The sequence below is a fragment of the Taurulus bubalis genome (genome assembly GCF_910589615.1).
Source record: "Taurulus bubalis genome assembly, chromosome: 6".
Taxonomy (NCBI): Eukaryota; Metazoa; Chordata; class Actinopteri; order Perciformes; family Cottidae; genus Taurulus; species Taurulus bubalis.
In genome coordinates, this window is record NC_136594.1 from 3,929,752 (window position 1) to 3,944,519 (window position 14,768).

At 43.0% G+C, this 14,768-nt stretch overlaps 1 protein-coding gene across 1 annotated transcript in view; it reads left to right on the top strand.

Moving 5' to 3' along the window:
- usp34 (ubiquitin specific peptidase 34) overlaps window positions 1-14,768 on the top strand; it is a gene marked incomplete at its 5' end in the record, with an annotated part of 65,539 nt that overhangs the window by 10,507 nt on the left and 40,264 nt on the right. The window contains 11 exons of the mRNA XM_079219351.1: window positions 843-1,446; window positions 2,517-2,567; window positions 5,331-5,480; window positions 6,036-6,103; window positions 9,831-10,023; window positions 10,406-10,467; window positions 10,810-10,891; window positions 11,063-11,155; window positions 11,949-12,074; window positions 12,832-12,961; window positions 14,032-14,162. Of these exons, the coding sequence (XP_079075477.1) occupies window positions 843-1,446; window positions 2,517-2,567; window positions 5,331-5,480; window positions 6,036-6,103; window positions 9,831-10,023; window positions 10,406-10,467; window positions 10,810-10,891; window positions 11,063-11,155; window positions 11,949-12,074; window positions 12,832-12,961; window positions 14,032-14,162 (1,690 nt within the window). The remainder of the gene's footprint in view (window positions 1-842; window positions 1,447-2,516; window positions 2,568-5,330; window positions 5,481-6,035; window positions 6,104-9,830; window positions 10,024-10,405; window positions 10,468-10,809; window positions 10,892-11,062; window positions 11,156-11,948; window positions 12,075-12,831; window positions 12,962-14,031; window positions 14,163-14,768) is intronic.

Genomic DNA, 14,768 nt, shown 5'->3' on the forward strand with positions numbered 1-14,768 from the left:
ACTAATAATAATACTGCGTTGTTTGATGCTTGTGGCGGTCCTGCAACAGAGGATAAGCTTCACCTGTTATCCTCAGTGAAAAACTAAACAGAATATCAACGTTGTGACTCTTTATTAACTCAATCTTTTGAGTCAAATTTCACTGTTTACTTGAGCAATTTACACTTCTGATTTTCAATGAATTCTTTCTACTAGAGTCTGTTTTTATGACTAATGTCAAGTCAATCCTTTTTATACAGCTCAATATCACAAATTACAAGTTTTCTTCAAGGGGCTTTACAATCTGTTCAGCAAACAACACCCTCTGGCCTTAGGCTACATCCACACACTAATACGTTTTTGTTTTAAAAAGAGTCCACGTGGCAACTTTTGAAAACGCATATCACATGACCATTCACGTCCACTGGCCGTGCAGAGAACAGGAAGCAGATTGCAGAGATTAACTGCACAACAGCTGATAGTATCGGAAACAAAGCAAGTAATGCTTGTAATTCGTCACTCGTGTTGAAATGAGTCTCTGGTAGACCTCTGGCTGTTTGTTTACTTCTGGAAACGGGTCATGTGACGAGTTAGGGAAGGACACGTCGTGACTGCTGAGACCCAGTCAAGTAGCTATTGTCATTGTTTCCACACTAGGACGTAACAACAAAATAAAATTAGATTATTGACTATCAGGAGGAAGAAAAACAGCTTTCATGCGTCACCAAACGGCAGATTTTCATGACTTGTAAATTTGACCCAATGAAATGCCACGAATAGCGTCCCAGTTTTGTAGAATTGCTGCAGGTATCTTCCTCATGATGCTCTGTAACGCGTCCTTTCTCTTTCTGCGTTGTCCTCAGACAATGTCTCTGCTGCTTCAAGGAGTACAAGCACCTGGAGGTCTTTAATCAGCTGGTCTACGCCCTCATCAACCTGGTCATCGCTCAGATCAGCAGCCTGAGGGACCGCCTCTGCAGCGTCCAGGACCGCCTCCATAAAGGAGGCGCGTCCGGGGCGGAGGGGGGGTCCGAATGGAGCGGCGGTGAGGCGGCGGCGGGGCCGCTCCCCCAGCCGGCCTCGCCCGGGGAGGACGAACCCGTGAATGTGGAGAGAGACTCCGCCGAAGAGGACGCAGACGCCGCCGCCGCCGACCTCAACCAGAACAAGAGCCAGAGTCAGGGGCCTAACCAGCCGTGTGAAGCCCAGATGGAAGTCCTGGGGCCCGGGGAGAGCGGCGGTGGCGGCGGAGGGTCCGGGGGCGCCGAAGGCGGCGGCGGTGCCGGAGCGAGCAGCAGCAGCAGCAGCACCAGCAGCAGCGGTGGCGACAGCAGCGACAGCCAGGACCCCTTCAGCTCCTGGAGCACCGAGGAGAGGGAGAAGCTGCTGCTGTGTGCCGCCAAGATCTTCCAGATCCAGTTCCCCCTCTACACGGCCTACAAGCACAACACACACCCCACCATAGAGGTGAGGACACACTGCACACACACAGCCTGGCAAAGGCTCACTTTGAGGCTGAGAATGGGATCGATTTTTACTAGTACTAGTATTTTTGAGTATTCGTTCTCTGCGGTTGACAAACTATGTATTCAAGACAGATCTCAAACATTAGTCAGTTGGACTCATCGGTCCTTCTGATCTTTGTCGACTAAGATTTTTTTAAAGTCGTTTTTCATCTCTGATCTTGATCTCATCTCCGGATGTGTTGCCTTTACGTGATTCTTTGTGGAGATCTGCCGGTTAGATCAATCGACATAAATCGTGTGACTGATGTTCAACTGAGAGTTTCTTTGGTCCCTGATTTGTTTTACCCACTTTATTTTGACTTCATAAAGCACATCGGCCGGATGCAGTGACTTCCTGGTCACTTCCAGGTCCTGCAGTTTGGTCACAAAGAATTAGTTCCCCATAAAAATCACGACTTCATGTTTTTACATTTGTTGTTTGTGTATGATCAAACAAACAAGATCTCTTGTCTTAATTACTGGCCGTTAGAGTTTTTTAAGGCATGTATATATATTATTTTTTACTTTTGAGTTATCCAAGCCACTCTTTATGCTAAGCTAAACACAATCTGGCTATAGCTCTGGACTCAGGGCTCCATATTATACTGATATCGTGATATGAAACTCACATTTTGGATATCATAATATGACCCAGGTGCGTGTTTTCCTATGTTTGAAGGCTGCGTTTTGGTAAAGTGATGTAATAAACTTACCAGACAGTCCCAGCTGTTCTGTCATTAGTCATTGTATCCCCATTACTGAATATTATTATTGTGTTAATCTAGATATTTTGTTAAAGCACCGAGGGTCTCCAATATCGGCTCGATATCGAAATATTTGGTCTAAAATATTGTGACATTGGATTTTCTCTCCGTTTGAATGTTAACGATGGCCTGTAATTTAAAGAAGACCTCAGAATTCATTAATTTAACAGAACTCTGCATTCAAATAATAATTACTCTCAAGGTTTTCTTGTCATATTTAAGCTCCAAAACCCTGATTTTGACTGTGTGTCCTGTTTCTTTCCCGCAGGACATATCCGCTCATGAAAGCAACATCCTCGGCTCCTTCTGCGACATGAACGTAAGAAACCTGCCTTTTCCCTTTTTGCTTTCCTTTTCTTTTCTCAGAGTCAAGTCAGAGTCCGCTCTGCTTACTGTCGGCCTCCCGACACGAACGGCAGGAAATGATCTGTGAAAAACAAGCAATGACGTCCGCCGCGACAAACACAGACTTCTAGTTGATTTCAGTGAAACTGCCGACACCTAATTTGCTTTAAACTCCTCCGGGAGCCGTCGCTTAATGCTTAAAGAAAAGTTGTTTTTGGGTGATGATGAAAACTAGATGGAGGGCCGAGGTATTTTGGGAGTTTCTGTCAGAGGCGTGTCACATGACCCGCCGAAGAGACTCTGGTTTATTGGCCCCTCGCTCCGTCACGCTGTGGGAAACAGTCGTAGCAGGTTTGCACGAGGACGGATGGACAGGGAAAGTAAATAAAGTGGCTCACTGGACCGGGAGGAGGAACACTTCAGGAACGGTTTTCACTGAGTCACCTTCTGGGATTCGTCAAAAGAATAATCTCTACTCGGCTCAGACAAACTCAGATGTTTTGTCTCCAGCTCTGAAGTAGATATCTCAAAGAGATATTCAAATATGTCTTAAGATGAATAACCAGCGGCTGCATGTGCAGAACACTTTTAGAATGAAATGTACAAAGTTTCTCCTTAAACATCAAAGTAAAAGTATCAATGCAGAGTGCAGAAATACTCTGTAACAAGTATTTTACAGAGCATTTTTGCTTTTGTTTAGTTTATATCTACACACACACACACACACACACACACACACACACACACACACACACACACACACACACACACACACACACACACACACTCTGTCTGTCTCTCTGCTGGGAAGCTTGTTTACCCCATGGATCAATAAAGTATTTAATAATAATTTATATTAAATGTACTTACTTACTTTCTACATGCAGGTCAGTACAAAGTAAAAAGCAGAAGATGACTTCTAGATTACAGTTATTAACAAAGGCAGCAAAACAAAACTGATAATAACAACAATAATATTTACGCCGCTCATGTTTCCTCTGAATGATGTGTTCATTGATGACCCGCAGAGGTCAGTCGGTGTGTCGAGTTCTCAGAAGCCTGTTTCTCTCCGTATTGTCCACGCTTCCTGCTCTGCGGTTGTTTTGTCAGACGCACGGCCTCGCCGTGAAGCCGCTGCGAGCCTCGTGAACGCCATGGTAACGGCCGGTTCTCCTCCCGCTGCTCTTTGTGTTTCCGAGATTAACGTTTCAAGAGCTCAGAATCGGTTTAATAACGACGTTTTTGGAAAGGAACCGTGTTAAATGAGCTCGCGTGTGCTGTAGTTTTTACACGGGGAGGAGGGGGGGTAATTAAAAAGAGCTGCGCTGGGTGAGTTTTCCATTTCTTGAATATGGTTTCCGGCAGATGAAGTCACCGTCCCCCAGAGAGCCGTAGCGTGTCGCCGGGTAATCTGCGAGCTCGATGGCTTTTACCTTCCCACCCTAATAAAGTTTTCGTTGAGCTCAGGGGCGGGATGCATTTAAATTTAAGAACGGGCCACATGAGAAGTGAGCTGGGCGACTAAAATAAACTACCAGCTGTCTTCCTTTTCACTGACGCTCGACAGGGAAATAATGGATGTATTTATACTTAATTAAAATGCACAGATTTCACAGAGAAAAAACAAAATTGGCAGAAATATTCGATCTGATTGTGTGTTGCTGTTCCAGAATTGTCGAGACGCAAATTTGCATCTGTGGTTTCTGGGCAGATTGACAAAGAAAACCACGACAACAACATGAGGACGAATTCAGTCCACAAGACGACTTCACCTCTTCAGCTTTCTTGCATCGTTTCAGCCAGAAAGAATGGAAGTAAATGTTGAAGTGCAGCCGATCTTAAAACAAACACGGTTGCATTTTGCGGCGGCGTTTGACAGGATTTTGAATTTGTATCAATTATAATCAATCAATCAATCAATCGAAATGGAATAAAATACATAAAAGCACAATTACAATACATAGACCTGTCAATGCTTTATGAATGAATGAATGAATATATACTTTATTAATCCCCAAGGGGAAATTTGGTGTCGATGTAGCAGCAATTTACAGACAAAAAAATGAGATATAAAATATATATATATATATATATATATATATATATATATATATATATATATATATATATATATATATATATATATAAAAATAGCTGGGATGAAAGGAAAAAAAAATAGTATTAATTAGGAATTAAACTTAAACAGTAGAAGTGCAAAGAATGTATGTGTATATAAGTGTGAGGTGTAAATAAAACAAACAATTTGTAAATAGATAGCTGTACCAGGGTCTCCACAGATGGGACTGGCAGCGTGTGGTACTATACTTTATGTTTGATAAAACCAAGATGAGTCATTAACTCGACAGATACATTTATACATTACATTTCTTAAAACGGCTTGGAAAGTATTAACTCTAATAGTAATGTTCTGCAAGTTTTCGTAATGGGGAAAAGTGGTGAAGCATCCAGACACATGGAAGCCATCCTGGCTGTATAATGGAGGCTCGTTGCGTTTATTTTTTTACTGCTAAAGTAAAGATAAATAGCCAGATTTATAAATGAAGAGGTCAGTTTAAACGTGCCGTCTCTGGATTCTACGCTTCCAACGTTTTTGTGTGTGTTTTCCTGCCGCACAAACGCCTCACAGTTGACTGCAAGGGCTTCCACTTGCGGAAGCTAAACTAAATGAAGCCCGCTTGCGACGCTTCACTGACGTGTCCCTCTCCTCGTGGCCCAGGACGTGGAGGTGCCGCTGCACCTGCTGCGCTACGTCTGTCTGTTCTGTGGGAAGCACGGCCTCTCCCTGATGAAGGAGTGCTTCGAGACGGGAACGCCGGAGAGCCTCCCCTTCCCCATCGCCCACGCCTTCATCACCATCGTCTCCAACGTGAGTCAATACAGCTGGATTCAGTTAAAGATGGAGATGTAGGCAGTTGCCACTTTAAAGCTAATGCGGTTTAATACAACAGTCCCTTCTTAAAGGTTGTGCTTTATTCAGCCGTGTGTGTTTACGATATTTAACTTCTCCTCATTGATAAAAACAGGGTTCTTACTGTCATGGAAAACCTAGAAAAGTCATGGAATTTTAAAATGGTTATTTCCAGGCCTGGAAAATAAAATCCCCAAAGTTTTGTAAAGGTCATGTAAATGTGTTATATTCATACGTTCATTTACGCTGAGTTTGAAATGATTAATATGCTTTTAAAAGAAAGACGCTCAGAATATAAGCAGGCATACTATACTAATATTCTTTTAATCAAACTATTGTCTCATTCATTTGTGTCATTTAAGGTTTACTGTATGCTTTGTATTCTCATTGTTAGTTTAAATACTACATTTACTCACTTTTTACACTTTTTATACTCGTCCGCTGTTTTCACGTGTTGTTGTTGTTGTTGTTGTTGTTGTGCGTTTGACGTTAAACGTGTTTTTTGGCCCACAGATCCGAATATGGTTGCACATTCCTGCGGTCATGCAGCACATCATACCGTTCCGGACCTATGTAATACGGTGAGTTAACGACCAACTGTGTGTGTGTGTGTGTGTGTGTGTGTGTGTGTGTGTGTGTGTGTGTGTGTGTGTGTGTGTGTGTGTGTGTGTGTGTGTGTGTGTGTGTGTGTGTGTGTGTGTGTGTGTGTGTGTGTGTGTGTGTGTGTGTGTGTGTGTGTGGGCAGTTTTAGGCTAACTATATTTCTGTAAGATGCGCTGAAACATGGTATGGTTGAATGTGAATAAACCAAAAGTTTCCAAGTGCCTAAGCTAACTACAGTAGCTTAACATTAGTTTGATTACGGCTAACTTGTCCAATCATTATTTTACCAACTGCACTCAAACTAAATTTTTTGTCATATCTGGCTCTATTTTCTCCATAAATATTCATGCATATTCATTTCATATAAATTGCAACTACGTTTTTGTGTTCCTCCTCTAGAGGATTTTGCTCAAAGATTTGTATACAAGATGCATTATTCCAATAGAAAACGATTTCCCCTCACTGGGTATGTGCGGGAGAGGTTGAAAGAATAAATCATCTCCATTTACCACGGGACGATTATTGATTTGTTCCCTCAAATTAGTAAATGATTTAAATTGCGTCAGCCTCCAGTCGTAAGATTTTAACACAACGAATACTGACTCGCACGCCCCCGAGAGAGAAAATATAGACATATAAATATGTTATCCAGACCCAGTGAGGAGAGTTAACAACACCTGTCTGCTCACAGATGTGCAAAGACAACCTCCTCTGCACATTGTTGGTAAATACATTGAAATGTGAAAGTCTGGCGTCGAGGTTCCTCATGCAGCTGTTGATGAAAAGATAAGAGAGAGCATTGCTCCTGCACACCGCTGCTGCCCGTCTGATTCCCTGTGTTTGACGGAGTAGCTGCCATTTTGTCAAACGCCTTGCTTTCCTGTGGGCGCCGCCAACTGAGCTGCAGGAAAGTTCAGCTTAGAGAGAGAGAGAGAGAGAGAGAGAGAGAGAGAGAGAGACTGCTGGTGACCTTTTGATTCAGAACAACACAAACATCTTCTCTTTTTTTAATGAGCGCTGTAATCTTCCCGGTCCAGAGTTATTCTGCTCTGTCAACGGATGGAATCTTATAAAATACTTATTGCGTCTTTTTAATTCGTAGGAATTAAGTGAACGTTTAGGCATCGATGTCTTCTGCCCTTTGAAGGGAGGAAGCCAGACGTGGTCATTATTTTATAAACACTCTGTCTGTGTCTCTCTCTCGGTCTCTCTCTCTGTGTGTCTCTCTCTCTCTGTCTGTCTGTCTGTCTGTCTGTCTGTGTCTCTCTCTCTGTCTGTCTGTCTCTCTCTCTCTCTCTCTGTATCTCTTTCGTGTCTCTCTCTTCCTTTTCTCTCCCCTCTCAGTCTCTCTCTCTCTCTCTTTCTTTTCAGTCTCTCGTCTCTCTCCCTCTTTCCCTCTCTCTCTCTTTCTTTCCCGCTTTCTCTCTTTCTTTCCCTCTCTCTCTCTGTCCCTCTTTCCCTCCCTCTCTCTCCCTCTCTCTTTTCAGTCTCTCTCGTCTCTCTCCCTCTTTCCCTCTCTCTCTCTTTCTTTCCCTCTCTCTCTGTCCCTCTTTCCCTCCCTCTCTCTCTCTCTTCCTCTCTCTCCCTCTCTCTTTCTTTCCCTCTCTCTCTGTCCCTCTCTCTCTCTCCCTCTCTCCCTCTTTCCCTCTCTCTCTCCCTCTCTCTCTTTCTTTCCCTCTCTCTCTTTCTTTCCCTCCCTCTCTCTTCCTCTTTCCCTCTCTCTCCCTCCCTCTCTCTTCCTCTTTCCCTCTCTCTCCCTCTCTCTCTTTCTTTCCCTCTCTCTCTCTCCCTCTCTCCCTCTCTCTCTCTCTCTCTCTCTCTCCCTCCCTCTCTCTCTCTCTCCCTCCCTCTCTCTTCCTCATTGCTGAAGTCAGGCGGCTCACCTCGGCTCATTCTCTCTCTCTCTCCCCCCCAAATACCAAAAGTGCCACACACACACACACACGTGTTGCTAGGAAGAGCCTCCGTCGCCGTGGCAACAGTTGCCAGGGCCTCCAAGTGAAGCTCTCCTCACATGACCCCCAGAGGAGGCAGAGCGTCATGTGACGCAGGCCGACGCTCCGCCGCCTCCTCTGTCTCGCGGAGCAGGCGGCCGGAATATGAATGATTTGTAGTGAGAGTGACGAGTTAAAGGGTCGTTCCTCGGTTTTTAATTTGACGTTATCGCAACATTCAACCGCCGATGTCATCAAGATCTCTTGAGTCTTATTTACGTTGATGAGAAGAAGGCTCTTTGTCACGAGATGAGGGATTGTGTTTGTCCTAAAACGCAACATGCAGTCATAAAGAAGCTCTGCAGCTTTAAAGCAGACGGAGGAACGCTTTAAGGGTCGCGCCGCTGCAGAGGTCACATGAGCTCCTGGGCCGTACCACTCACTCAAACTAATGGGCAAAGGAAACTCTGACTTAATTGTGGCCGAAACATAAGCAGTCAAACGAGGCTTTCGCCTAAAATTAGATGTATGTTTAAAAAAAAGATGGTGTATGTTTTAAATCAGAACTCTCTGAGCGTTCTGTTGCTTTTGGTTCTTTTTATGTCAAAACTTATCGATCCAACACTTTGCTTTATGGCCAAAGACCTACAATGGTGATGACGTTCCCATCAGAGCTCTGCTCCCAACACTCGGCAACTTGCATTAAAACTATACAGATTAACAAATAGCACGAGAGGTAAGAGGAAAAATATAGATTTAAATCGCGAAAGAAGAGAATAAAGAAGTGTTTGCAGATGAACTGGTAACATAAAGTACTTTATTTTTATTTTAAGGCTTTTGTAAGACTAACTAGACAATTTAAAATGACATATATAATACGCGTTTCACCAAAGATCAGTCTAGTTTAGGTTTGTCCTTTTTTATTTATTTTGTTGTTGTCAGAAAATCTGTTTGATCAGCAAAACACGACTCCCTTCAGAGGCAACCGAAGCCTCCCGGCTCGTCAGAAGAGATCTGAAACCCACAAACCCAGCTAGCTGCTCAGACTGGATGAGTCAGCAGCAGCGCTCTGCTTCTGATCGGCTCTCAGGTCGCCTACAGGCTGGAGCAGGACTGTGATTTAGAGCAATGAATCTCAAAGGTCCACACTAAGTTTTTAGAGAGAGAGATCATAGTTTTTGTGTGTGGTATATTTAGTGAGTCTCATTATCACTGTTGTGAGTCTTCTTCTTGGCTTTCTGCTCACCGGTTACTCAAAGTCCCCCTGGTGGATTCTTTTATTTATTCCTGGTGGTGAATATCGGTGTTTTCTGTACAAGAACGTCAACTTGAGAACCGTGTTTTTAGACGAGCTCTTCCTTGTGTGTGTGTGTGTGTGTGTGTGTGTGTGTGTGTGTGGCAACAACAACTAAAATGTTTTTACACAATAAGCTATTATTAGCCCTTTTAGATCTGTGACAGTCCGCCTGGTCCTGTTTGTCTTATTTATCAATAAATATGTCAAAAGTCCTTTTGGCAAAATTATGTTGCTCCTTTTTTTTTCAGGAGAAATTTCAAAATCTGGCTTAAAACACTGTAAAAACTAAAAAGTAAAGAAACATATTTGAATTTTCATCATATTTCTCTTGTAAACAATTGAAAATGAGCATTGGAAAGCTACGCTTCTTAGCGTTGGAATTACGTCGTTGGACGAAGCGGTCGACTTCATTCTGTCCAAAGCATTGAGCGCACGAGGTTGTTCTCATCGCCGCCCCGGCTCCCCGTCCTGCAGGTATCTGTGCAAGCTGTCGGATCAGGAGCTGCGGCAGAGCGCGGCGCGCAACATGGCCGACCTGATGTGGAGCACGGTGAAGGAGCCGCTGGACAGCGCGCTGTGCTTCGACAAGGAGAGCCTGGACCTCGCCTTCAAGTACTTCATGTCCCCGACGCTCACCATGAGGCTGGCGGGACTCAGCCAGATCACCGTGAGTCACCGGCCACCACATGCGCCTGTTTTGAGTGTCAACAGCCTGTACTACGACGCCTCCAGTGCAGAGCAGGTGGTGCAATTGTAGTGCATTAAATACACGGTGCATCTTATTTCCTTCTAAATGTCAGTGAACCTGACCACTGTAACCGCTAAGACAATATGAGATGTATCTTACAACGGCTGGTGCTCCATTTGATTCCAATTTAGTTCATAAAGACTCTTTGCATCGGCTTTCTTTTCCCTAGAAGCGGTGATGATTCTTTTCACCAGCTGTCTTTTTGATTTTACGGTATTTGTTGTATGGCACTGATGGGGAAACAACCTTTTCAAAGATGTATTATTATTATTATATGACGTGTGTGTCTGTGCTTCCTCAGAACCAACTCCACACCTTCAACGACGTCTGCAACAACGAGTCCCTGGTGTCCGACACAGAAACGTAAGTCGCTTTAAAAGATGTGCAAATAAGTCCAATTGGAAAAGTAATTGCGGCCGCTTTAATTAAGCGATAATGGCATTTTATTTGCAGAACGTTGAATAATTACTGAAAGATGGCGATAGACATACATCGTGCTCTTTTATTTTTATTTTGCTTTTTGACTGTTTTAATGTTTTCTTAACTGTTTTTAAATCTGCATTATGTTTTGATGCTTTTAATGGTTTATGTGAAGCACTTTGAATCGCCCTGTTGTTGAAATGTGCTCTACAAATAAACTTGCCTTACGTTTAGTTGTGTGAACTTCACTGAAGGTCTCCGTCTGATTCCTCTTCGTCCCTCCAGGTCCATAGCGAAGGAACTAGCCGACTGGCTGATCCACAACAACGTGGTGGAGCACATATTCGGACCAAATTTGCACATTGAGGTGAGACCTTTTGATCCAGTGGTGTCGGCAAATGAACACGTTGCATCTTTTTCTCTCTCCGTCAAACACATTTATTTTTAGTTATTTTATAGTAAAGTGCACAGGATTTATACAATTTCTCTGGAGACTTGGGGTCAGTTTTCATTTAATTTGTTTGTGTTTGTTCTCCAGATCATTAAACAGTGCCAAGTGATCCTGAACTTCTTGGCTGCAGAGGGCCGACTCAGCACGCAGCACGTGGACTGTATCTGGGCTGCAGCTCAGGTAGGACGCAGCTTTATTCCACAGCATTACGTCACGGAGCCGGCAGCATTTATCTCTATATCGGTTCTGTCGAGGTAATAAACCCCAGATGAAAACGGCTGGCGCTCGTTATAATATTGAGCTTTTTTAACAGTTAATAATGTGTAGGTATGAACATTTTAATGAGCGTGTGAACTGAAGGTAGGTCCACTAAATATGAAACACGTAACACTTTTTATACTTACCTGTGAATCATTATTTTCATGTATTTCAATGTTTATTTGACCTGTATTCTACCAGGATAGTCCCATTGTGATTTTAAAAATCTCTGGATAAGACATGAGCATAAAGGTTTCACAGAAAAGCACATAAACAATTAACCGAAAGCAACGTTTGAGAAAGATTCACATTAAAGAAACAAGCCGGTGAAGTCGACTCGGACAGATGAGGGAGAAAAACAACTAAAAAGCACTTTGACTAAAACCAGTGTCTGTGTTTAAGTAATGAAGGAGACGGTTTGTTTGCATGGCTGGAGGCTGCAGCTACTGATGGGTTTGGGCGTCACTAGAGAGCGTAGATAAGGAGGCCGTCATGGAGTGTGTTTTATAAAGAAGAACGTTCCGGGTTTCCATTCACACACTCATCATTTTGCAGACATTTTCAAATAAGATGAATTACATTGTATTCTTACCCATGTTACATTATTTAAAAATGAGTTTTGGTAGATTAGAACATTGTGCACAGACGGTAGCGAGTCAATGAGGATGAATCCAATAGGAAATGATTAACTCTGCTCTTTTTGTTTCGCTGTTAGCTGAAGCACTGCAGCCGCTACATCCACGACCTCTTCCCCTCGCTCATCAAGAACCTGGACCCGGTGCCGCTCCGCCACGTCCTCAACCTGGTGTCAGGCCTGCACCCCAGCGCCCACACCGAGCAGGTGCACCCACACACACCCACACACACAGAGAGATCTAAAAACACACACACACACACACACACACACACACACACACACACAGAGAGAGATCTAAAAACACACACATATATTAAAAAAACACACAGATCTAAAAACGCGCACAGAGATCTAAAAACACACACATATATTAAAAAAACACACAGATCTAAAAACGCGCACAGAGATCTAAAAACACACACAGATATTAAAAAAACGCACACGCAGATCTGAAAACACAGACCTCAAAACACACACACACAGATCTAGAAACACACATATATTAAAAAAACACACACGCAGATCTGAAAACACACACAGATCTAAAAACACGCACACACACACACACACACACACACAAACACACACACACACACACACACACACACACACACACAGATCTAGAAACACACAAAGATATAAAAAAAAAACACACAGATCTGAAAACACATCTAGAAACGCACACACACAGATCTAAAAACACACACAGATATTAAAAACACACACAGATATTAAAAACACACACAGATATTAAAAACACACACGCACACAGAGATCTAAAAACACACACACAGATCTAAAAACACACACAGCTCTATACACACTGTGCAGGCCACCAGGCTGCTGTTTTCACGGTGTTGGTTTTCTATAATAAAACGCGTCTCCCTCTCCTCAGACGCTTTTATTATCCCCTTGGGGATCAATAAAGTATATCTCTATCTATGCGTCCCCCTCTCCTCAGACGCTGTACCTGGCCTCCATGCTGATCAAGGCTCTGTGGAACAACGCCCTGGCAGCCAAGGCCCAGCTCTCCAAGCAGAGCTCCTTCGCCTCGCTGCTCAACACTAACATCCCCATGGGCAACAAGAAAGGTCAGTCCGGATGCTCGTCGGCTCCAGGAAGTTAGCATGTCTGAATCGTATTGAAAGAGCTTCATTCTAAATGTTTCAGAAACCTGATCGACATCAGAACTTGACCCTTTCTCACTGAAGGAAGAAGTATTTAAAGTAGTAATACCACAGTGTAAAGTACTCTGTCTCAAATTAAAGTCCTGCTTTCACTTACATTAAAGTACAGAAAAAGTGTTATTTAAGGAAAATAAGTATTTGCATCAAAATATACTTAAAGTACCAAAGGTAAGAGTACTCATTTATGCAGAAGGACCCATTTCAAAGTAATATAACATATTATTGGATTAAATATTATTGATGAAAGCATATTCAAAATACTTTATATTTATTAGTGTTTGTTAGCCTGTGAATTTCCCTCTAGGGATCAATAAAACCGTATCTTATGTTAACGTATACATTATGTGTTGAATATCTTTTGTTAGATCAATCTGAATCTGCAGAGTAATTTAAGTTATTCAGTTATTATATGATGAAGTGGACAATAAAGGATAATATTTCAGTTAAAAGGTAGTAGAGGTATAAAGTAGCAGAATGTGGAAACACTCTAGTAATATACAAGTACCTCAAAAGTATACTTTACGGTCCACTCTGTGGGATTTAGTGACATCTAGTGGTGAGAGGCATTGAGGTCATGTAAACATGTGAAAGGCTCTCTCTCTCCAAAGCCAGTATTTGGTTTGTCCGTTCTGGGCTACAGTAGAAACATGGCGCTGTTTCAGACTCCATGTAGAGAATCAGCTCTCTATGTTGATTTAAAAAGAGCTCATTCTATTAGGTGATACTACACGGATGAAAGCAGAGTTGTTAATACACTATTCCATTTCTGCCAAAAGATCCCCCTAAATCCTCCACGCTGGCCCTTTAAGTACAGTACTTGAGTACATGACAGTGGTAGCAGTGTAAGACAAATCCTCCTGAAACAAGAGTGTGAGGTTCTGTATCCCTCTCCTCCGCCTCTGAGCCGCTGCTGCCGACAGTCGTGAAGTTCTGAGTCCCGGTTCTCAGTCTCGGTTCTTCCGGTCTGCTCTCAGGTTCTCCGGCAGCGAGTCCAGACAGCAGCGACAACAGCGACACGCAACACAGTGGAGGCAGCGACATGGAGATGGACGACCAGATGATGACCGGCAGCAAGAGGAGCCAGCAGAGGCTGTCTGACACTGAGGTACACACTCACTCACTCACTCACTCACTCACTCACTCAATATAGAACACACTCACTCACTCACTCACTCACTCAATATAGAACTCACTCACTCAATATAGAACACACTCACTCACTCACTCACTCACTCACTCAATATAGAACACTCACTCACTCAATATAGAACACTCACTCACTCAATATAGAACACACTCACTCACTCACTCACTCAATATAGAACACACTCACTCACTCACTCACTCACTCAATATAGAACACTCACTCACTCAATATAGAACACTCACTCACTCAATATAGAACACTCACTCACTCAATATAGAACACTCACTCACTCAATATAGAACGAACACTCACTCACTCAATATAGAACGAACACTCACTCACTCAATATAGAACGAACACACACACACACATCATATAGAACACACACACACACATCATATAGAACACACACACACACATCATATAGAACACACACACACACATCATATAGAACACACACACACACATCATATAGAACACACATCATATAGAACACACATACACACATCATATAGAACACACACACACACCATATAGAACACACACACACATCATATAGAACAC